This window comes from Lampetra planeri, chromosome 24, assembly GCF_965212315.1.
Source record: "Lampetra planeri chromosome 24, kcLamPlan1.2.h2, whole genome shotgun sequence".
Lineage (NCBI taxonomy): Eukaryota > Metazoa > Chordata > Hyperoartia > Petromyzontiformes > Petromyzontidae > Lampetra > Lampetra planeri.
Window position 1 is genome coordinate 12,557,146 of NC_136130.1, and position 24,738 is coordinate 12,581,883.

Sequence of the window (24,738 nt, forward strand, 5' to 3'; positions counted from 1 at the left end):
GCGGGGCACGTTCAATTGTTTGCCATTCCATCGTTAGTCTCTTGAATTTCCAGCTGGTAAAACAAAATTGACGTGAACAATGGGCTCCTGCTATTTGCATTTGTTCTCAAATGTCTGTGCTCATCATCTCGCTGCGCCCACACCGCCCCCGTGAGCGTCGTCCTTGACGACACTGAGATGCAGGTGACCAATACTTCATGGGCTCAGATCCAACATTTCACAGCTGAGGTTGATAACTTTATTGGGTTACAATGTTATTGTGTGGCCAATGACAGTGAATTATGTCATGACAATTTTAAATTATGGGGTTATCAAATTATGAACTCTTATTAGCCATATAAATATATCTGTACGACTTAAACTCTGGGCCATGGCCGAGGGGGTCCGATTGAAGTTGTGGACCACTGCCCACTGCGTAAACACATTTGTTGCGTGGAGGGACATTCAGGGACGGTGAAGGAGCCGGGTATTGCTTATTTATTGTGGTGCTTTAACTCTCCACAACAACACGAATGGTGACACTTGGGCAAGGATGGGAATGATATGTGGCTATACTTCCCTTCGCGGGGCGGGGGGGGGGTAAATACACCACTCTCACAGCACCCCACTCACACATAAAAGACACCAAGACCACATTAACAGCCAATACATTGTATTCCCAATGTATAAACACGGACTTGCATACTCGTTTGTCAGCTTGGATAAAACGAGGTCTTAAAGAGAGGAAACTACCATCAGCAGCCGCGTAAAAGCAACCGAGCAAAGCAAATTTCAGTACAAAAACAAACCAAGATGAGGTTCCCAGCAGCCACTTGCGCAATCGGGTCCAGCATTACCCAAACACGAAGCATCTTGAAAAACAAACACAGGTGTTGAGTACATAACCCCCATGGTGGTGGAGTACCACAGATCATTAATATGCAACAATCAAAGGCCATTTCATCATAAAATAACATCCATGACCTTTTTGTCCATCAGCTTCCTACAACCCAGTGCTTTCCAGAAAAAAAAGAGCACTGGTTTGGAAGATCCATCGACTAATGGGCGAATGTAGGCCGATGTCAATGTTATTTTACGTGGATAAGTGGGCTTTCTGCCCGACCATGATTGTACACTCGTCACCTCTCAGCCTCATCTCTTCTGTTTATGAATACAGAGGCTGGCAGCCGTGCTCAGTGGCAGCAAGACCTCCAGGACACATGGAGAGAGACGCTCACTGCTGCTGAGCATGCAGTGGCGGTGTCTCCTGCTGCTGCTGAACCCACGCATCTCGCCCGTGACGATCGCAGTGTTCTTTATTCGTAAAACAATCAACATTTGGTAATCCACAGGAAGAAATTAGTCTAAAATAAAATTTGAACCGTCACACTAAATGACCCTACATAGACATGGACAAAGAGGTATGTTTTTGAATGTTGGTTTAACATTTTTACAAGTTACAGCATCTTATGTAGTTGAATATTCACGAATGAAGGGAATACATTTAATTTAGAAATGTAAATTATCCCACCTTAACATATACATTCATTTGGCTTAAATCATAAACTCTGTGATACTATAACTGTCTTATCTTTCCTAAAATTTTAACACGAAGTTTGAACATTTCTCAGCAGTTTACCTCCAATACACCTTGTGATCGTATGAGGCTCTGTCTTAACAGTTTTGAAGCGAGAATCAAGAATGTGGCCTTTCCATCAGGAGTGACGTTGAGCATCTGTAATGTATCACAAACAGCAGGGCACACTCGCTGCAGATACTCGCTGCGTGCGCTGTGTGCGGCACAAGAGCTTGTCCACGGAGACGAGGTGTGCCATCACCTCCCACACAAACAGCAACGTCTCTCCCGCTGCTAGGAATTCACGGATAGAGGCGTTCTCCTCGGATCATAGTAGTCCGTGGACTGCTCTGACCCTTGCTGTGAAGGTCCTTTCTTGCGTTTTGTACACATGGTGTCACACGTTGAGGACTTGGTCAACCAGACACTGACTCTCTCATCTCATCTATGCTGTTTTCAACAACCACAACTCAACTCACCCACCCACCACAAGGCCACAACAACCACAACTCACCCACCACAAGGCCACAACAACCACAACTCAACTCACCCACCCACCACAAGGCCACAACAACCACAACTCAACTCACCCACCCACCACAAGGCCACAACAACCACAACTCAACTCACCCACCACAAGGCCACAACAACCACAACTTAACTCACCCAACCACCACAAGGCCACAACAACCACAACTCAACTCACCCACCCACCACAAGGCCACAACAACCACAACTCACCCACCCACCACAAGGCCACAACAACGACAACTCAACTCACCCACCACAAGGCCACAACAACCACAACTCACCCACCCACCACAAGGCCACAACAACCACAACTCACCCACCCACCACAAGGCCACAACAACCACAACTCACCCACCCACCACAAGGCCACAACAACCACAACTCAACTCACCCACCACAAGGCCACAACAACTTCAATGAATGCTTCTTTCCTAACCCTGCTCCATTTTGGAATTCTTTCATCTTTTCCTCCCAAGCTCTTACAATAATAACCTTTCACGATTGACAAAATGTGTTCACTAATATCAATTACAACTTTCATCGCGCTCTTTGTTGCTGGCTGCTTGACATTTTGGTAATTTTGGGTTTTTCTGTGACATCCCCACCACGCGATGGGGACGGCGCCTGAACAGCACCAGCGCCGGTGACACGAGTGGTTTTACGGCCTGAAACCACCAAGCCGGAGCTCTTAGCTATTCACGTAGCACCTTGTAAAACGATAATAAAGTTGTCATGTATTTAAGTGGATGTTTAAACATATCAAAGCAGGTATCGTTGTCACCACTGTTATAAGCACATTGCAATGTTAGAAGCGAGCGTTAGGTGGAATGCGACATTTAGTATCATTTTAAAAACTCGATGACAACGCCGCACAATATTAACACACACACACGCAGATGCTCTGGGAGGCACACACACGTTGGCATTTCTTCAGCCACCATGTGGCACCTTACAGCAAACAGTGTTCAAACCGCACTCCTCGTCCTCCTGCAGGTAAGGCACAAAGCTGTGCCAGAAACACATTGCCAGCTAAACCACCACCAGCAGTATTCTTTACCAAGTACCAACAGTACAATTTTGCACTTTTTAGGCAGAAGGCCAATGTAAACCCGGAAACCACTGGTCATGTGATATTAAACAGGCATAGGGACTACACGGCCTCACTAGCTCAGCACCACCACAGTATTCAACGCACAGGGGCATTGGGTACATTGCTCCACCCCCACCCCCCACCCTTCCCAATTCGTTTCTCTGCTAAAGTACCCAGTGGTTTCAGTTCCTTACAAACATCATCAAGTGCATCGTGCTCCTTCAATACGTCAAAGCATTCCTATTGCATGGACACAAGTGGTAATAATTGAGTGTGCGAAGCAAAGGTCTAAATTAACACACGCAGCGCTCCTCGCAAACCTCGCTGATTAAATGGAAGGAGGCCACCTCGCAACCGATTGCCTACAGCATCTGACAAGCCCTGGTCAGCCATTCATGAACTAACCAGGCTCAACCCCATCCAACCCTCTCAAGAAGATTTGGTCCTCGGGAAAATTGGGATCGATCAGTTATACGAGTGATGCTTAGGGCAGGTGACACTCTTAGTGGCACTCGAATGCCACTGGCGACACTGGTGACACTGTAGTGGCATTAGGGGGTAACAGGAGTGACACGCGGGTGACACTCAAGTGACACGTGGGTGACACTTTAGTAGAGCTGAGGGCTGCCCAATGTTTATTTGAGGACTGTGACACTTTCAGCTATGATTTCACCCGGCACTTTTATGCAAATACAATTTCAACGAAGAGGCCGAGGAAAAGTAAACTTGACTATGGAGGGGGTGCCGTAATGGAAGAGAGTTCTATATTAGTAAAGCCAACGCTGCATCTAATATTTTAGCGACCGCACGCTACAAATCACAACGCAATTTTAACAAAAGGGGGGATTATTAGTGGTCAGTTACACCCTTCTTAGTGATCAACGGACTCAAGCAATGCAATGCAGAGCGACGCAAAAGAAATATATTTAAAAGACAAACCAGAGGAGACGGCACGTACATAACACCACAGGTGCCCGACACTCGGGCCCCGCTGCCCGTGCCCAACGCCCACATCGCATGCCAGGCATCGAGCTGCCGGCACACAGGCACCGGCACGCAGGTCTCCCGTACGCAGGTCTCCCGTAGGCAGGTCTCCCGCACGCAGGTCTCCCGCACGCAGGTCTCCCGCACGCAGGTCTCCCGTAGGCAGGTCTCCCGTACGCAGGTCTCCCGCACGCAGGTCTCCCGTACGCAGGTCTCCCGCACGCAGGTCTCCCGCACGCAGGTCTCACGTAGGCAGGTCTCCCGTACGCTGGTCTCCAGCACGCAGGTCTCCCGTAGGCAGGTCTCCCGTACGCAGGTCTCCCGCACGCAGGTCTCCCGCACGCAGGTCTCCCGCACGCGAGGGTCCGCGCAATCTCACGCGTGACGTTCGCAGAGAGACTCGCGAGTCTCCGTTCCACGGCGGACCTGGCGACTCGAAATGGCCAAGACCCCGGGCGCCGCGGGCCCCGACAACTCACATGTCGAGGCTGGTGACCTGCGACACGCCGTGGATGAGCAGCGTGGGCCCCAGCCCGTCGGTGATGGTCTCGAGCTGGCGCAGGTAGCGCTCGTAGCCGGCCGGGTCGGCGGGCGGCCTGGGCAGGTAGAGGAAGCGGACGGCGCACTGCCGCCCCTCGGCCGCGCCCGTCTGCTCGACGAGCTCCTGGCCCAGCACCAGGCGGTTCACCGCACGCAGATACTCATCGGACATCGCCATCCAGTTAAGCGTCGCATTCGACGAGCTCCTGGGATGATCCTCCTCGCTCGAACCGCCGCTGCCGTCATCCTGCTCCTCTTCCAGCCTCTCGTCCCTCTTCAGAGGCCGTTTCCTCACCCGATCGGCGCCCTCTCGCTCTCTCGCTGGGAATCCGTCGGCGCCACGGAAGCCTCCGATGTCGCTCATCGCGACGTCGCCATCGTCGTCCAGGTGGTCGTGTGAGCCCCCCCCTCCCGGATGGCGGCTCCAGTGCAGCGCCACCACCTGATCCCAGTGCACGGTGTGAATGGAGGCCTTGATGCGCAGCTGGGACAGTAGCTCCCGCAGCTTCTCCTCCTTGTTCCTCCAGCGCGCCTCGTCGCTCGACTCGCACATGCCTGGGCGGCAGCAGCAGCAGCAACACGACGGCCAAATCAGCACAGCAGCCTCAGCAGGCACATGCGCAGCATGGCGCACAAAGGGCATCGGCAGCAGGGGCGTGCGCAGTGGGACAGTGGAATTTTTATGAGGAGAGCGCCACCAGGAATGAAAGGACATGAACAGCACTGCCAACAATCGTCAGCCAGGCCCTAGTGGCTACGCTGCACGTGGCCTGGAACCCAGGACTGTCGAGGCAGTGAGGGTTGGTGGATCACCACACGTTCGTGAAACTGCCTCCCTACCATCGGTGTCGAGGCCGCCATCTCCCAGCTTGGCAGAGTATGATGGCAGTACAGCAAGTGGATTCAATTCCATCTGTGTCCATCGGTATAGGGATTGGGTGTTACCCACCTCGCAAGCTTGGGTGTTCTCCAGGTACGCCGGTTACCTCTCACATTTACAACACTCCTTAATGGAGTTAGGAAAACATCCCAATATAGGGCCACAGAGTTTAGGCAATTATTTGTGCCAGTTCTGGCTGCCTTCCTGCTCGTCTGTGGATTCCCAAGCCTCTGAATCCTTCTGTTCCTCTGAGAACGCAAAGTGCACGTAACAAATTACACATAATGATGATTACATTGCTATTATTATCATTAAAGAGTCTTGAGACTCAGTGAGGCTTACCTGCATAAATGACTGGCATTGAAAATAACACAGGAGGTGCCATGTTGCAGGGCAGAGCCCAAAAGAGCTTTGACACTATGTGCCATGTGTGGTGGAAATGATCAAAGAGCAGGAGTGAGAAAACTTTCTTTGCTTTGAGCTTTGATTTCACCCATTAATGACATGTCATAAACGACAATACAAATCTTCCTTCACGTATCCGGAAACATTCTGACAGCCATCCGGCATCTTGCCATGCACTGATCATAGATCTGTTGTGTACAGGAGCTTCAGGACACTGCCGAGTGGTGGTGCTAGCGAAGGCTGTACTACTGTATACTGCCCCACTGCTTCTCTACAATCAACTTAGAATACTCTACAACTGACTCACGAGTACCTCTGTAAAATATCAGTTAAAATGTCGGCTTAGTTTATTCCTTGAAAAGTTTGATTTACTTGGAAAATTTGGTGAACCACAAGTCTAACTCTCAAATAACCGGCATACAGTATTTCATAAACTGGCAGCCTCCATTCCCCGTGGATGCCGGATAACAAAGCTCTTGCTGTAGTATTATCATTGTCGGTGACACCGCCCGGCCTCTCACCTCCGGAGGGAGACGACTCGACGCACAGGAAGATGCGCAGCTTGGCGTGGCGCCACGAGGACACCATGTTGAGGATGCAGGCCATCTGCAGCAGGAAGAGGCTGCAGACGTCCACGTAGTAGGCCGAGTCGGGCCGCAGCAGGTTGAGGGGCCACACATCGATGGAGACGGAGGGCGCCCCTCTGCGCTTGCCGCGCACCAGCGCCATGTCCAGCTCGTGGAAGTAGCGCGAGAGGCAGACGTTCTTCTTCATCTTGATGGCGTCCGACACCACGGCCACGTACTCGCGTACCGAAAGCGCCTTGGGCGACTCCAGGGCGTGCACGGGAGGGAAGTGGGCCTGCGACGGGGGCGGCACGACCAGTGCGACCGTCTCAAGACGCCGCACGAGGCAGTGGGACGTGCGCATCGCAGGAGATGCGCAAGGCATAGGAATCAAGAAATGATGTTCTAAATGAAAAAGACGAGTAAAGTCGCACGCAAAGGAGAAGAGGCCTCGAGCCTGCACTTGGACAGAAGCGTCAACCTAAGACTGGTCACATCGCCCTAACCAACACAAGGCGGTGCTTCGTGTGGGCTGTGGCTTAACTTGATGGCACCGCAATGTCTCGTAAAGTGCCCAAGAGGATTTCTGAGGGAGCTCTCATCTCTCAAACGTGTACAAAGGGTGACTCATCACCATTTACCTCTATGCCTTTATTTATCCAATCTAATATTTAGCAAATTCTTTGTTTCCAGAAAGCACACGATTTCCTGTTAGGATGCGTTTTTCTGTCGTGTACAGAATGTTGGATTTGACAGAGAGTTGTTTTAAGCGGGTGATGATGGGCCCCCCTGGAGGTAAGTCGCCTCTCCATGTCGAGAATCCCGTGGGTACAAGCCAGCGGTGAACATCGATGACTGGACTGTACCAACGTTTTGGAACAACCTTGTTTCCTCCCTTAACATCGTAAAACTTCCTTTAGAAAATATCCTGAAGCAGATTAGTGGTGGCTACAACCAAATTTGCAAATGTGATTTGTAACTTTTATCCTTAACCGTATCGATAGTTCAAATGTAATGAGCGACTGACTACGACTGTGTGATGTTGTCTTGGTGTGGTCTGCGCCTCTTCTGTTGTTTTGTAGCCTTGCCCCAACTTATTTTAGTGATTAGAAATTGGCAGGAATGTATATACTATGCAATTTTCACTCATATACTTTATTTATTTTTATTGATTTCGAATGACTTGCTTACCTTTCCTCTACTTTGCACTCCAATCGTTTTTTTGTATTGTTTGTTGTTGTAACTTGCTGACCTGCTACTACTGGACATCTGTGAAAAAGAGCTTCATAGCCCATCGGATTTCTCGAGGATAAATAAATAAAATATTCTGATTCTGAGTCCTAACGAGGACAAAGCCAGTCGTCTACAGTCGTCTCGGTTTCCCTGCTGTATGCTCTTTCGACAATGTCTGGATTCGAGTTAACGACATCCAATTTACCTAGATGATGGTATTAGTTTTGTCTAAGTGACACAAAACAGGCATAAGTGTAGCCAACCTGAGTAGACACTGGTGGAACCATCAACCACAATCAGAACATCACCAGGCCAATGAATACATCTCATTCATGAGTGGGAAATTAAAGACGAGCCACAATTGTACACATCTGGCCATGCAACCCAAACTTTAGATCATAAAGTAAATCCAGACAAAAAGAGATGCATAGAGATCCATAGATACAGACACACAGAGATACATAGAGATCAATAGATACAGACACACAGAGATACATAGAGATCCATAGATAGACAAAAAGAGATGCATAGAAATCCATAGATACAGACACACAGAGATACAAAGAAATCCATAGATACAGACACACAGAGATGGATGCAAAGATATCCATAGATACAGACACACAAGAGATACATAGCTACACGAAAGACAAGCCACAGTAATGCGACTGTGGCCATGCAACCTAAACTATGGACCCATATAGGAAACCACTGCAGCCTGCGCCCCTTCCACGAAGGAATAACAAAACTACAAGAACTCTCTCCTGAAGACCTCTCGTCGTGGCGAGCAGCAAACCTGAACATTGGCATTGAGCTGCCGAAAAACTGCTGCCCAAACAAATTGTCCACACGTTCAGCTCTGTAGAGGTGGTGGTCTAGACAAGGCTGAGAGGTGCTGGCATCGCACCAGCAGCGAGGAGGTGTCCACCCCAAAGTGATCGGGGTCGTCGCGCTCGCGGCTCGGGCCGTGCGGTGCCGCAAATGCCGGCTCGCTTAGGAAGTAGTCGTCGGGGACGCAGTCGTCGTAGAAGCCCAGGAAGAGCGTGTTGGGTTTCATGCCCCCTGCAGGGAGCGGCCACGCACACACACGGCCGGCGTGAGCGATTCCAGCGCGAGTGCAATGCGGGTGTGGGCAGTGCGGGCGTGGGTGACGCGAGGGTGAGCAACGCGGGCAGCGTGAGCGGCGTGAGCGGTGCGAGGGTGAGCGGTGCGGGCAGCGTGAGCGGTGCGAGGGTGAGCGGTGCGGGCAGCGTGAGGGTGAGCGACACGGGCAGCGTGAGCAGCGTGAGCGGCGCGAGCGGTGCGAGGGTGAGCGGTGCGGGCAGCGTGAGGGTGAGCGGTGCGGGCAGCGTGAGGGTGAGCGGTGCGGGCAGTATGAGCAGCGTGAGCGACGCGGGCAGTGTGAGCGGCGTGAGCGACGCGGGCAGCGTGAGCGGCGTGAGCGTTTCGGGCGATGCGAGCGTGGCAGCGGACCCAGGCCGGCGATGCGCAGCAGGTTCTGCACGCCCTGGCGCACGGTGGGTGACAGCGTGATATCCACGAACGCCTTCACGTTGAGCTTGTCCACCAGGCTGAGCCAGTAGTTCACCTGGCTCTCCAGGGGGTCGTACGGGATCGAGTCTGAACAACGCCACCACGAGAAATGACAAGTTCATCACTGCTAAGGACTGAACACAAATGATATAGATTGACCATCAGCCATGGTCAATCCACTGCTGAATGAAGGCATCCCCAAGCCACCTCCACCTCCCACGATCCTGCAATGCAATAATCTACCCAGGACCTGCACATACACTGATTTAATCGCTCCATCTCCTAGACGGACATCCTCTCTGACGCTTCCATTACTAGACTCCCACTCCGTTATTTTTTCTCTTGGCCATCTTCCATGATCCCTTAAATCCATGGCACGTTCTGGCCAGGGGTGATGGGGACGCAGGGTCAAGACGATACGGGTCACTGGGAAATGGCGTCATGGGGCCACGGCACCCACCCAGGTCCCCGACCTCCACGTGCCCCAGGATGTAGAGGCCGCCTTTCTTGATATCGTTGACAAAGTGGATGAGGTGGCAGCTGGAGCGGGGATTGGCGACCATGAGCAGGATCTGTGGCCTCCAGAACTTGACGTGGTCTTTACGGATGTCGAGCAGCAGGAGGTACTTGCGAACCTGTGCGGAGCGCAGGACAAATGACGGCAGATTTCGCGAAGCACACATGGCCACACGCAGCGGCGCGTGCAGAGGAAGCATCATACGCATGTCGAGTCTTTAATCACCGAGCGAGAGTGTGGAGTACCCCATGCATGAGTGTGGAGCAGCCTCTATGAGGCAGCCTTCTGTCCTGGTGTGGAGCGGTGTGGAGGGGGGCGGTACCTGGTGGAAGATGAGTGCCTGGCTGATGTATCCCCAGCTGCTGGAGGGCGAACGGTAGTGGATGAAGACGAGCAGCAGCAGCATAACGGCGATGCTGGCCGACGCGTAGATGGGGCTGATGATGAACATCATAATGAGGCAGCCCACCATGCCCAGCAGGCAGGTGTGCCATGAGAAGAACTGGAACGTCGGTCTGCGAGCAGAGCGACAGCAGCAACAGCGGCGCGGAGTGCAGACAGAGTGTAGAGTGTGGGAGTGCGGGGTGTCGGAGTGCAAAGTCCACAGTGTAGAGTGCGGGAGTGCGGGGTGTCGGAGTGCAAAGTCCACAGTGTAGAGTGCGGGGTGTCGGGAGTGCGGAGTCGGGAGTAAGGAATTTCATACCTGAAGTTGGGGGCGGAGGCCCACTCCATGGCCAGGCACGCGAGGTCCACGGTGGCGTACGCGATCAGGAAGAATACGGTCACGATGCCTGCGATGGTGTTCAGCTGCCCCGCAAACAGCACCAGCTGATTCACACAAAGACAAAGGTCCCCCGTGAGCGAGTGGGCGAGTGGGTGCGTGAGTGGTCGAGCGAGCGGGCGATTGAGGGCGTGAGCAAGTGGGCGAGCGAGCACGTGAGTGAATGCGCACGTGAGTGAGTGCGCGGCACCTGCACGAGGAACCAGGAGACGAGCACGGCCACCCAGGGGTTCCCAGAGCGTGACGTCCGCTTCACCACCTTCAGCAGAACGCCTGGGCAGAGCGCAGCACAACCGCGTCACTCCACCACCACAACCATCATCACCACCACAACCATCATCACCACCACAAACACCATCATTACCAGAAGCATTATCACCACAACCCTCGTCATCACCACCACTACTATCGCCACAGACACTACCACCATCACCACAACCACCCCACATGTAGGTGAGAGAAGGAGGATGAAGGAGTGAGGAACCAGGAGGAGCCAAGAGGAGTGAGGAGGAATGGCGCACCGAAGATGTCGTCAAGTGCGACGGCGTGCAGCACTCGCGAGGCACCGATGAGGCAGCTCATGGCGGCGGAGAGCGACGCGGCGTAAATGCCGATGGTGACGAAGGGGCCCCACACGTTGATGTCTCTCATGAAGACGTAGTTGTAGAGCAGCAAATCCCTGCAGACACCGGGGCCCACACCGTCCACTCACTCGCTCGACCTGCGATCTCATCGCTCTCATTCCCAACACGGCAGCAGCTGCTTCCGAGCACGGCACGCGTGAACCCCCCGTGTCCCCGGAACCAAACGGCAGAGGTCTGTGCCGGGCAGTGGAACGTTAACGACTGATACCAACGACACCGAGCAGACCAGCGCAGAAGAACTAGGTCTTTGTTGCAGAGGTCCAGGGTTCGCGTCCGGCAGGCAGCCCTTAAAGCAGTGGTAATCCAGCAGGTTTGTTCATCACGCGAACACTTTACCGATTGGCTGTATCGGGTGGAGGAGGGTGTATGATACACATTTTACTTTCACGATCTGATTCAAAAAATAATTCCAGGTATCCCTCGACTCACGAAAGGGAGGCATTCTTCAAAAAACACGCATATAAGGGAAGTTTGTAAATCGGAATGGCTTTCCATAGATTTAATACAAAAAATGTAGACGTATTTCAGACAGCTATTCCAATTCTACTCCTAACCTAAAAATATACACCATAATCACTTTCACAATACAAAAATAATAATGAAAAACTTAAAAGATTAAAACGACTCACTAATAATTCATGTAAAACAAAGAGAATTCACCTTTTCTGGGAACTCACCAAAAAGATCTGCATTTTGGAATTACTGAAAAGGTGATGTGGAGGTGTTACTCTGCTACTGGAGGAACACCGTGAGACGGTCGCGGACGACGCAGCCTCCTGCGTGGCTCTTCTTTGATCTCATGGCGCGTACTGCGTGACATTTTGTCAACGTGAAAATTTGATTTCGTTAATAGAAAAGTGTCCATAATGTCAATTGCGTGAATGAGAACCGAACGTTCGTAAATCGAGGGATACCCAATTGAATCGTTCTGATTACTATCCCTGGAGGTGCGGAGGACACTGTTGGTGGACGGCATCGTGTCACGCGACCCGTCCCGTCCGTGCAGAGTAACGAGGCGCACGGCGCCGTCACCTGGGGCAGGAGCAGCTGACCATGAAGCAGAGCAGCACGTACACGCAGAATGTGAACACCACGGCAGCGATGGTGCCGCGTGGGATTGCGTAGCTCGGGTCCTTCAGGTCCCCTAGCGCACGCACGGTCGCACACGGGCACACGCACCACAAAGATCCCCCCGCATAGCCTATTAGCAGACTGCTGAGGCTGTTAACGAGCACTTATCAACGCCGGCACGGGGGGGTGAGTGGCTAACACCACGCCCGGCCGCTTTTGTCTCCCCAGTGGTGATGTTTACACACCGCACCAGGTACTCATTTGAGGCTGAGTCGACCTAGGGGAGACTGAGGACCAATTCAGATATTCGTAACTGGTGTTGGCCATGTGCGGGAATCAAATCTGCGTCACCAGGTTCTTAGAGCAATGCACCAATTGCTATACTACCGCTCCCCTACAAATACACGCACGCACACACGCTTACGGGCAAACGCGCACGTTAGTGTCCATGACGATACGTGTAAATGCGCGTGTGTGTGTATGGCATGGGAGGGTAGCAATGGCACAGCTGTTATGCAGGGGATCTTGTCATTGGGAGTGTTTGGAGTGGAGGGGGCAGTAGTTCCCAAGCTGCACAAACGTCGGGGGCTCGATTCTCGGCCATGGCTGACATCAGTGGCGAGTGTGCGACACTTGAATTAGTACCTTGTGTAATGTGCAATCATTTGAGTTGGAGAGACAAAGGTAGCTTGATGCTGCTCACAGGACCACGTCGTGCGCCGTGCCAGCCTCAACAGGAGGGAGGACCTGCATCTGTTGCACTCGTGACGAGTGTGGTGCGCGTATCTGTGTGCGTGTGTGCACGTGTTCGTACCGGACATGTTGGAGCCAGCCATTATGCCCGTGCAGCCGTTGAACATGATGGCAAAAACAGAAGCAAAATTCATCGTAACACCCGTTGTGTAATCTTGAGTGTAATGTTCTGTTCACACACGCAAAGAGACACAACAGAGTGGAAAGTTACTGTCAGATTTGTGTCAGGCACACACTCAGCCCTCGCACCTGTCTCAGTGTGCAGTATTTGCTGCCACTTCCCAGAGACTGATGTAAGACCCATGGTTGGATACAGGGTCAGGGACACCGGGCACAAGCAGAGTTCCGCTGCGGCGACGCTTAGACGCAAATATGAGTGACAGAGTCGGTAGCTGTGTAGTGCTGGCGGTGGTTGTGGTGATGATTGTTATGGTGATGTTGAGCGATGGTGGTGGTGGTGACAAAACGGTTAGTGCACTGCGCAACAGAACCCTACGACCTGAGTTCATTCCCGCTAATGGGCAATGTCAATAACAAATACTGCATCTGAACCGGTCCTCGGCCTCCCCCCTAGGTCGATTGGGCCTCAACCGAGCACGCGGCGCAGTGTGTAAGCATCACGACTGGAAAGACAAAGGAGGCTCGGCGTGGTGCTGGCCTTGCCGCTCACTCCTGTGCAATTACGGCCTCGACAACACTTGCCCTGACAGCACCTGTCATGGCCACACGGGGGACCTTTGGCTGCCGCCACCGAACCGGCACTCACCCTTGAGGTTGTCGTGGAGCGTGCCGAGGCTGGGGCCGCTGTAGTTGAGGTTCAAGGTGACGTTGCCATGCTTGACGACGATGTGCCGGTTCCGCACGGCGAAGAAGGAGATGAAGACGGTGAGCAGCACGAGTATGACGCACAGGAAGATGATGAACGCTGCCTTGGAGTAGATGTCGGCACCGACCAACACGACGACGAGGCAGATGAGCAGGAGGCACGAGGCGTAGAGCACCACCCAGATGTACGCGTCCGGCAGGCCGTGCGGGAAGTCGGCTGCTCACCGCCACCAACGCAACCAAAACCACGGTCACCGAGCATTACAAACATGTTTGTGAGAGGATTTTTCCCATTTCTGCACACGCAAAGACAAAGATCCCTTGTACAGGCTAAACAAATTGCTTGGAAAAGTGCTGAGAGCGAGCACCTATCAAGGGTGGCACGGTACACGAGGGGGTGGGTGGCCAGCACCATGCCCGGATGCTTTTGTCTCCCCAATGCTGATGTTTACACATCGCACCAGGTACTAATTAAAGGCCAAGTAGACCTTAAGGAGGCCTCGGACCGGATAAGATATTCACCACCATTATTGGTCATGAGCGGGAATCGAACTCGAGTCACCACGTTCGTAGCAGAGTGCGCTAACCACTGCGCCACCGCTCTACGTACACACACACGCGCTCACACGCAGACGCAGCACGTACGCCTTTTCCGAAACGAGTCCATGATGGCCTCAGTGAGGCCGAGCAAGAAGACGGCGCTGGAGCACACGTTGGCCAGGAAGAACATCACCCCGATGCTGCCTCCAAACTCCGGGCCCAGCGCCCTGCTGATCATGACTGCGATATGACGTCGCAGCAGCAGCAGCCGAGTCAAGGACGACGCGCAGCGGTCGCCATGGCGATTACGGCGCAAGACGCTGCACCCCGAATCCTGCAAGCGCGAATCGACTCATTGCGAATGACAACACTGTGTAAAAATTTATTTTTATTTTTTGTTCCTGGGTAGTAAGTGTTATTTCCTAATTGCTTATGCTTTAAAGTACGGTAAAAATGGCTATTATTCCCCACAAACTTTTCTTTTGTGACCGGGACAGTGATATTTTGAAGTGGATACATATCTGCATTTTTCTGAGATGGCATCAAGAGGCTGCAAGCATCCGGCAGACGCATTTTGCTATGTCTGCGGTCAATTTATCAAGACAAGAGCAAAAAAGTTATCTTGGGAAGCATCTGCTCAGATGTGTGAGGCCGACAAGGCATATTTCGGCATGCCTGTCAGGGATCAAGACAAACCCTGGGCACCTAATTTCACCTACGAGAAATGCAAAAAAACTCTGGAAGGTAAGATGGACAGTTGTTGCTCGGAATTTTATGTTATAAAATTTGTTTAAAAAATGTTTAATTGTAAAAGGTTTTAATTTTTTAATGTTTAAGAATATTCAATGTAATTGAAAAAAAAGTCATACATGAAAAATGTTGCGAGAATCTTTTACAAATTAGTCATGGGTGAAATAAATGCATTTATGTACGATGGTACAGAGGGGAAAAGAGAGCCATGAAGTTCGCTATCCCAAGATTTTTGGCGGGAACCCACTGACGACTCAAGCAACTGCTACTTCTGCATGGTGGACCCTTCCAAATGTCGGACTGGCAAGAATGCACCTGCTATCACGTATCCGGACCTTCCTTCATCCATCGCCCGATGCCACACTGCCATGAACTCCCCGTAACCACTCCTCCGGAGAGAGAGCAGCCGTCTTCAGAAGAGAGCAGCAAGTCAGAGAGCGAGGAAGAGGTTGTAGATCCAGATGACATTTTCAGAGGTGGAGCTGAGGAGAGAAACCCATACTACCCCAACCAAAAATACCTCAACGACTTGATCAGAGATCTTGGTCTCACCAAGTCCAATGCCGAGCTTTTGAAGTCTAGGTTCAAGCAGTGGAACTTGTTGGATGAAAGTGTGCAAGTCGCAGATCAGAGGAAGCGTCACCAATCTTTTTACAGCTTCTTCACCCGTCAAGATGGGCTCTGCTTCTGCCACAATGTGACCAGTCTGTTCGAGGCAATCGGAATCGCCTGGAACCAGAATGAGTGACGCCTCTTCATTGACAGCTCATCCAGGAGCCTGAAAACCGTGCTGCTTCATAATGGTAACAAGCACCCATCTCTTCCCCTGGCTCACTCAGTGTACCTCAAAGAGGATTACAACAGCATCAAGACCTTGCTGGACGCCTTGAAATATGAAGAGTACGGTTGGGAGGTCATCGGAATGGTAGCATTCCTGGTGGGTCTCAAAGGCGGTTTTACCAAGTGTCCCTGCTATCTTTGCCTTTGGGACCGCAGGGACACCAAGGCGCACTACCACAGGCGGGACTGGCCAGAGCGGACCGAGTTCTCTGTGGGGAGGAACAACGTCAAGTGGGAGCCACTGGTGGACCCCCGGAAGGTGCTGATGCCACCACTGCACATCAAATTGGGCCTTGTGAAACAATTTGTCAGAGCTGTAGATAAGGAGTCGACAGCCTTCAAAAGTACCTTCAAGACTTCTTCCCTAAGCTGTCTGAGGCAAAGGTCAAAGCAGGTGTCTTCGTCGGACCACAGGTAAAGAATATCTTGGAGTGCAATGAATTCCCCAAGAAGCTCACTAGTAAGGAGAAAGCGGCTTGGAACAGCTTTGTCGCAGTGGTTCGTGGCTTCTTGGGCAATCACAAGGTCGAAAACTATGTGGAGCTGGTTGAGACTGGTGAAGAACTACGGCACAATGGGCTGTAGGATGTCCCTCAAAGTCCATACCCTTGATGCTCATCTTGATAAATTAAAGGAGAACATGGGAGCGTACTCGGAGGAGCAAGGCGAGCGCTTCCACCAGGATATACTGGACTTTGAACGCCGCTACCAAGGACAGTATCACGAGAACTAGATGGGAGACTAAATTTGGGGGCTGATTCGTGAAAGTGATTTACAGTATAGTCGTAAATCTCAAAAAACTACTCACTTCTAAATCTTTTGGAGTAATTTGTGTATTACTTTAGTATAAATACATGTTAATTTTGATTCATATGTTGTTGTTTTTTCTGACTTTATGTGAACGAAAATACACAAATTCGCCCGTTTTCTCCTTGAAAATAGGTAAATTTCTAAATATCAGTCATGGTCACAAAAGCAAAGTTTGTGGGAAATAATAGCCATTTTCTATACTTTTTAGGCATAAGCAATTAGGAAATAACACTTACTACCCAGGAACAAAAATTGTGTTACATAGTGCAATGATGCATAACTTATGTGCCGATGGTAGATTTAGTCTAAAGGAGCAAACTTGCAAAAACAAGACAGAAACATACGAGACAATTCGAACGAGGCGTTACAAATGAGATACAACTGTCCATTCCTGAACTGCAATCGTTGATTCAATTGTCCCTACCTGAGTCCAACCAAAACCAGCTTGTTGTCTGTTGGCAAAGTCGCCCTTGAAAAATAAGCTTGTTAGCTCGATGGGCTTTACTCAGTGGAAAATAAACTTCTGATTCTGAAAAGTGATTTATTGCGCCAGTGAGCAGAGGTGGTGCCCATCTCCTGTTTACAGCCCTGCGCCAATGGCGGAATTCCTCATTCCTATGGCGTGGGCCAGGTCTTTCCACAGGGCAACCACTGCTGATTTTCCCCAAACAGTGGTACCTATTTTATCTACCCCAGTGGCATGATGAGTCAAGCCCAAGTTTCGGATTGGGAGCCGTTCTCCCTACCGCCAAACCACCCTGCATGAACGCCAGACAAATGGCGACAGTGCGGTACATACTGTACTCTGCTATGCCTTTACCAAAACAAACGTCGCATTGTCGAATTGGCTAAGCGGGGCAGATAGCATCAACAATGGGTGAGTGTCGCTGCTCTGCTTGGTACATTTGGCACCGAGTCTTGTGCCACTGTAGAAGACCTTGTGACCTTGTAAATTTCTCATCACTATTCTAATGCGGCCACCATGGGCGCTGCTTCCGTGAAATTCACCCGTCAATTCCTCCACCCATGTTGATGACTAACGAGGTCTTCTTCCAGTGTCCAACCACCATGCTGCAGGTGATGACAAAACGACGGAAAAACATCCCCCGTATAGCCTTCAACACTGTTGAGGCAAGTGCTGTTAGTGAGTAGCATTCATGACGGCCGGAACGGCATACGAGGGGATGGGTGACAAGCCCCACGTCTTTGTCTCCCCAGTGATGATGTTTGCACATAGCACCAGGCACTCATTTGAGGATGAATCGACCTAGGGGAGGCCCAGGACCGGTTTGGATAATCACTGGTGGCTGTGAGTAGGAATCGAACTCGGGTCGCCGGGTTTGTAGCGCAACGCGTTAACCGCTATACTACCGCTCCCCATTAAAATGAATGACAATACGCTCACCCACTCACTCACTAAATCACCCACTATCTCATCAACTCACTCACTCACCAACTTACTCGCCCACCCACTCACCACCACCCGTGTTAAGGACTCGGCCTACTAGTCTGACTGTTTCCTCTCATCCATACCGTGTCCAACCAGTTTTTGATTTGGTATAGGAATAGTAACTATTAAGTAGGTATTGAGTAACAAACCTTTCAATAATCACAAAGTAGTAGGACTGAACTCATTTGTATTGAAAGTTAAATTATAAAATGTTGCTGGCACATTGCATTATGGATACAATTGTTGAAGTGAGGTCAATGCATAACCACTTAGTGATTCGTTGCCTGGGCCCAATTCTCATTTCAATAGGAAGCGAGAACCTCTCCAGAAATGTAATGGGCAGAGGGATTAAAGGGACTTGCAACTTTCTTATATTCCTGAACCTTGTAAGGGGGATTGAGGGATTTATGGGGGACACTTTGCAAACGAGTTTTATTTGTGAGTAAAAAAATAAATCTTAAAATGACTCTACATCCTTTCTGAAAGTTTAATTGATATTGTCTGTTCACGCTCCGCAGCTGACACAACCCACAAAGGACAGCGACACCCCTGAGACATGGGGGCACGCGGCGCCGTCATACAGTAGCGGCAGTAACCCGCGCGGGCCGTGCTCTTCCTGCCAACGCCCCCAACGAGCACGAAACAGACTAATTTCACAATGACACCCGCTCACCCGTAGAGGAAGTAAGGGCCGCGCAGATCATTGGCAATGAAAATCTGCTTGAAAGATTTGACAGACGTGGCGAGGCTCGTGAGCAACACAGGATTCCACACACTCGTACAGTAAAAGAGCCCCCATCTAGCCTTTACAGACTGTTGGGGCATGTGCTGCAGGTCACACGAGGGGGTCAGTGGCCAACACTATGACCAGCCGCCTTTGTCTCCCGAGTGGAAATGTTTACATATCGCACCAAAAACTCATTTGAGGCTGTGTCGACTTAGGGGAGGCCCAGGACTGGTTTAGATAATTATCGTCACTGGTGTTGGTGGCCGTGAGCGGGAATCGAACTTTGGTTTCCAGGTTCGTAGCACAACCGCGCTAACCACAGACTCGCACGCTCACACACTCAGTCCAAATCAGATTTTTCCTACAAACAAGTCTTATTTTATATTCACGCGATCTTTATTATGAATAATATTGGTCGCGAAAGCCTACATGTTAAGTTAGAGGACTTTGTTCAAGCGTACCAGTATCTGCTGCCTGCACCGTGAGCAATGGCCAATTATTTACCCAGAGGAAGTCTCACCGAGTGCCAAGACTCTTTTTAAAGGGGCTTCTGTGTTGGGATGTGTGACCAGTTCCATTAACGGCCGGCGTACGGCACAAGGATACAGTAGACGCCTCCACCCTGCACGGCGCCGTTGGTGGAGATGGCGCAGACGGACAGCACGGTGAGGCCGATGATCACGTACGCAACCGCGAACATGAGCAGGCTCTCCAGCAGCCCGGCCTGGCCCACCACGAACCCTGTGCAACAAAGAGAAATCAAGGCAAAGATCCCCCGTGTAGCCTCGACAGACAGCATTGGGTCACCGCAAGCAATTCACCAGCTTTTGTTCAAGCAAGCCCGACTACTGATGAGACGCTTAAGGTCATAACTGGTCCAGAGCTTTCTTGTGTTTGAATCAATGCTGCCGACATGCCTGCTTAAACAATCGCTGTTATCGGACATTCGTTCAGAAAGCTCACTGCCTGATGCAGGTCAAGTTTAATTGGCTTTTTCATTTCACAGCACACAAGCTTCAGACTTTGTTACGCGTGACCATCTGCACTTCCCCTTCGCAAAACGCTGTCGCATCATAAAACACCGTCTCAACCACAATGTTGAGGATTATATAAGTTTACTAAACGACTGCGCAGCAGTTTGTCCGGTTATAACTAAAACTCAGGTGGTCATGTGATGCTACGTGATGTCACCGACCTGCACGAGAGGCTGTCAGATTTCGGCGCGGCCGGTTTCCCTGAGCCCTCCTACCAGTCAGCTGACCACACTCGTGACGTGCCCCCCCGTGCATGCTGCAGCGCTCACGTGACCCTGCAGGTGAACTTTCTGACCCACTCCTACCGGACATCGGATTTCTCCAGGATATAGATTCTGATTCTGTATATCTGTAATGCAGATTTAAGCGGCCAAGGCTGAGGCCAGGTAACTCCTGACTAACATCACAACCAAACTGAACACCACAAGAGCTAAACTTTATCAGCTACCCAATGCACAGGTGGACTCTTCAGTGCTTCCACAGCATTTGCAACATAAAAGATGCGTCATTTAGACAAGCCATAACTCATCCCTAAAGTTATTGTAGCTTTTATTAAAGATTCAAATAGAAATGCACAGATTGTTTTTTGTATTGTATTTGTAACGAGCTTTGCGTATCACCCGCTTGCGTGCGTGGGATCTCTCCAGGTCCTCCCGATTCCTCTCGTCATCCAAACACTCGTTCATGAAATCGGCTCAACATCTCCACGGAGGAGGTTCCTTAAAAAGAGTGTTGACACTCGGTGGGGCTTTCCCGGATAAATAAAAGGCAGTTCTCTTCATGGCGGTGACCGCGCTAATTAAACCATTTACTCCCTGTTTACAGGAAATTCGGAAACTGCGGCAGAGCCAAGCTGAGTTTCCACTTGGCAGGGCAGATGGGGTCTTTGCGGACTCTGTCAGGGCATTATTATTACAGCCAGGGGGCAGGGCCGGGGGACATCCCGTGGACACACCACCACGCACCACCACCCAGGTCTCACCCAGGTCTCGTGATGAGAGGACATGGACGCCGCTTCCCCGCCAAGTACACCATTGCACTTTAGTGATTTTTGGCAGAAATTTATGTTTTTGTTGGGGGGCGGGTGCTGGTCAGTATTATTTAATTTAGGCATCGCATTAAGTCGTATGAAGGTATTCATTTTTCAATTTTCAATCAGTTCCTTATTCTCGAACAAAAATAGTTCTACAATAGTGAATCGATGCTCAGCAACTGTGAACATGGCTGAAAAAAATCATTCCATAGCAATGAGCAGAGCATCAGTGAGCTCTGGAGCTCAGGATTGAGTCCGGCACTCACCGATGCACTCCAGTCACTCGCTCATCAGCAGCCAATCGCTTCCTTATCACTCTTCTATTGCTACTACCATGGTTACTGTTTCTGTGAACCTGATTTGTTGATTCAGAAACTGTTTTGTCTTAACAATCACAGCGAGTTCTACCGTCACCCTCTACGGGTCTCAACTCACTCACACTGCAGGTCACTTCCACACATGTACTCTACACTTCCACACGAGTGTGTATGTTGACCTTCTTTGCATTTTTCTTCCTGCTTATTCCCTCGCACTGTTACCCTGTGGAATTCCCTCCCATCGAACCTTGTCCACAGCTTTTACGACCTCATCAAATTCAAGAAACGTGTCGACCCTTATCTATTATGACTTTGATGGTACCGTTTGTGGCTGGCCGCTTGACGTTTTGGGGCTTTGAGCCTGTGCTCGGCAAATGCGATAGATCGATAAATATCTCGGTCTGTGATCTCCGGTTGCCTGGGTGGAGTTGGCTCCGTCCTTGCCCAATCCCTGGCCAGCTGTCTCAAGCACGCAAACACAACAAACTGTGTATAACAAGAACCTGCCACAGCCTGAGCCACTATCCCGGCATGCGGGGTACACCTCTGATGGACGCCCTTGTTGCCTGTCTGCACACACGGCTCTTCCATTCAGTGCTACTCACTACAACACGTGCAATTATGCCATCATTTCACCAGCAATGAACGTATTCTCGCACATGCTGACAACTCATGTAATGTGTTAATTATAAACTTCTTTAACGCCGTACGTAGCTGAACGGAGGTGCGGGGGAGGGGCACCAGACTGGACATCAATTTGCAATTCCTCACTCTTCTGGAGCCATATCCAAGAGGGTCCTTTCCTTTAAACATCGGGCAGCTCACCAGCATTGGTTTAAGCAAGTCCGACTCTGCTGATGACACACTGAATGTCGAAACTGGTCCAGAGTTGTGTGCAATGTGCTTCAGGAAGTCTCATCCATCACCTCCAAACGACCTGGCATCACCCGCAGCGCCTCCCTCATTCTCCAGCGCATCGAAGACTCTCACTATGAACATCTCCTGAGAAATTACGATTTAAAGCTTTCGTGACTGCCAGGGATTCATGTTCTTGGTTCTTTCGGTAAAGTCACTTTACCGAAAGAACCAAGAACATCTCCTGAGAAATTCCATTCCGCCAAAACGGTCCAAACCTTTATTTTAATGACAGCAACAATGTCTCATCAACCTGTGTCAGTTAATGCTCAATCTAAGTGGTCTGCCAGGCCCAACTTGCGTTATACAGGGAAAATATTATTTTACATGTATTTGTTTGCGCAATGTTTTCGATTTCCCATGTCATATGTTTGTTTTTGTGCTGATTTCTATGTTCTCGATTGCTCTACTTTGCTGTGTTTGTTTTGCTTTTGTCATTCTGGGTGGGCGAGCAAGTGGCTGGGTGAGTGAGTGGCTGGGTGAGTAAGTGGCTGGGTGAGTGAGTGGCTGGGTGAGTGAATGGCGGGGTGGATTAGTAGCTGGGTGAGTGGCTGAGTTAGTGGCTGTGTGAGTGGGTGGCTGGGTGAGTATGTGGACGAGTGAGTGGCTGGGTGAGTGTGTGGGGGAGTGAGTGGCGGGGTGAGTGAGTGGCGGGGTGAGTGAGTGGCTGAGTGAGTGGACGAGCGAGTGGCTTGGTGAGTGAGTGGCTGGGTGAGTGAGTGGCTGGGTGAGTGAGTGGCTGGGTGAGTGGCTGAGTGAGTGGCTGGGTGAGTTAGTGGCTGGGTGAGTGGCTGGGGGAGTGGCTGGGTAAGTGGCTGGGTGAGTGGCTGGGTGAGTGGCTGGGGGAGTGGCTGGGTGAGTGTGTGGCTGGGTGAGTGGCTGGGTGAGTGAGTGGCTGGGTGAGTTGAGTGGCTGGGTGAGTTGAGTGGCTGGGTGAGTTGAGTGGCTGGGTGAGTGGCTGAGTGAGTGGCTGGGCGAGTGGCTGGGTGAGTGAGTGGTGGGGTGGATTAGTAGCTGGGTGAGTGGCTGAGTGGCTTGCTGTGTGAGTGGGTGGTTGAGTGGCTGGGTGAATGGCGGGGTGAGTGGGTGGTTGAGTGGCTGGGTGAGTGGCGGGGTGAGTGGCTGGGTGAGTGGCTGGGTGAGTGACCGGGTGAGTGGCTGGGTGAGTAGCTGGGTGAGTGGCTGGGTGAGTGGCTGGGTGTGTGGACGAGTGAGTGGCTGGGTGAGTGGCTGGGTGAGTGGGTGGTTGAGTGGCTGGGTGAGTGGCGGGGTGAGTGGCTGGGTGAGTGGCTGGGTGAGTGACCGGGTGAGTGGCTGGGTGAGTAGCTGGGTGAGTGGCTGGGTGAGTGGCTGGGTGTGTGGACGAGTGAGTGGCTGGCTGAGTGGCTGGGTGAGTGGCTGGGTGTGTGGACGAGTGAGTGGCTGGCTGGGTGAGTGGCTGGGTGAGTGGCTGGGTGAGTGACTGAGTGAGTGGCTGGGTGAGTGGCTGGCTGGGCGAGGGGCTGGCTGGGTGAGTGGCTGGGTGAGTCGCTGGGTGAGTGGATGGGTGAGTGGCGGGGTGAGTGGCTGGCTCGCTCACCGATGCGCAGGTAGAGCACCACGCTGAACATGGACAGCAGCGTGGGCACCACGACCCCGAAGAAGGTGTTCAGCTTCCTGCTGGGCTCGGCGCGGGGCGGCGCGGCCTCGGCGACGCTGAGCAGGCGGTAGTGGAGCAGCGGGGCCCGCTCACCAGAGTCCCCCATCTTCTCAACCACCACCACCACCACCACACAACCACCACCACCCTCAACCACCACCACACAACCACCACCACACAACCACCACCACCCTCAACCACCACACAACCACCACCACACAACCACCACCACCACACACAACCACTCAACCACCACACTCAACCACCACCACACTCAACCACCACCACCCTCAACCACCACAACACAACCACCACAACACAACCACCACCACACAACCACCACCACACAACCACCACCACCACCACCACCACCCTCAACCACCACCACACAACCACCACCACACAACCACCACCAAACTCGACCACCACTACACTCGACCACCACACTCAACCACCACCACTCGGCCGCAACACTCAACCCACCGCCACACGCGGCCACAACACTCGACCACTACCAAACGCAACCACAACACCCTTACCACAACGACACAAACGCACAATAAACCGCCGCAACAATCAAGCACAATTCCCAGCAACGAACCGCAACCACCAAAGCTTGCCCATCACGGCCACCGCAACCACTCTCAACAACAAAAACAACCACCGCAACCACTCTCAACAACAACAACCATCGCCTCTCTCATTCCGCCCGGTCACTCGCCACCACCTCCGCGTGATCGCGAGCAGGAAGCGAGCCCAGGGGCGACCCCCCCCG

The 24,738-nt window shown here is 51.6% G+C and overlaps 1 protein-coding gene across 1 annotated transcript; it reads right to left on the reverse strand.

Annotated features, from left to right (window-relative positions):
- Positions 1-635: 635 nt before the first annotated feature.
- On the reverse strand, positions 636-24,729 carry SLC12A9 (solute carrier family 12 member 9). The gene is made up of 15 exons (XM_078605757.1): positions 23,904-24,729; positions 19,632-19,766; positions 14,554-14,688; positions 13,850-14,125; positions 13,145-13,252; positions 12,292-12,403; positions 11,137-11,294; positions 10,806-10,888; positions 10,538-10,662; positions 10,157-10,349; positions 9,778-9,952; positions 9,258-9,404; positions 8,692-8,846; positions 6,507-6,846; positions 636-5,255 (listed from the first exon to the last, which is right to left on the reverse strand). The coding sequence occupies exons 1-15, from the start codon at positions 24,067-24,069 to the stop codon at positions 4,636-4,638; spliced, it is 2,928 nt and encodes a 975-aa protein (XP_078461883.1). The 5' UTR covers positions 24,070-24,729; the 3' UTR covers positions 636-4,635.
- Between the last annotated feature and the right edge of the window lie 9 nt (positions 24,730-24,738).

Coding starts and splice junctions, on each gene's coding strand:
- SLC12A9 (XM_078605757.1), bottom strand. CDS start 24,069: ATGGGGGACTCTGGTGAGCGGGCCCCGCTGCTCCACTACCGCCTGCTC. Junction 14,689..19,631: donor GCAGGGTGGAGGCGTCTACT/GTATCCTTGTGC, acceptor GTCATATCGCAG/TCATGATCAGCAGGGCGCTG. Junction 13,253..13,849: donor GCTCCACGACAACCTCAAGG/GTGAGTGCCGGT, acceptor GTGTGTGAACAG/AACATTACACTCAAGATTAC.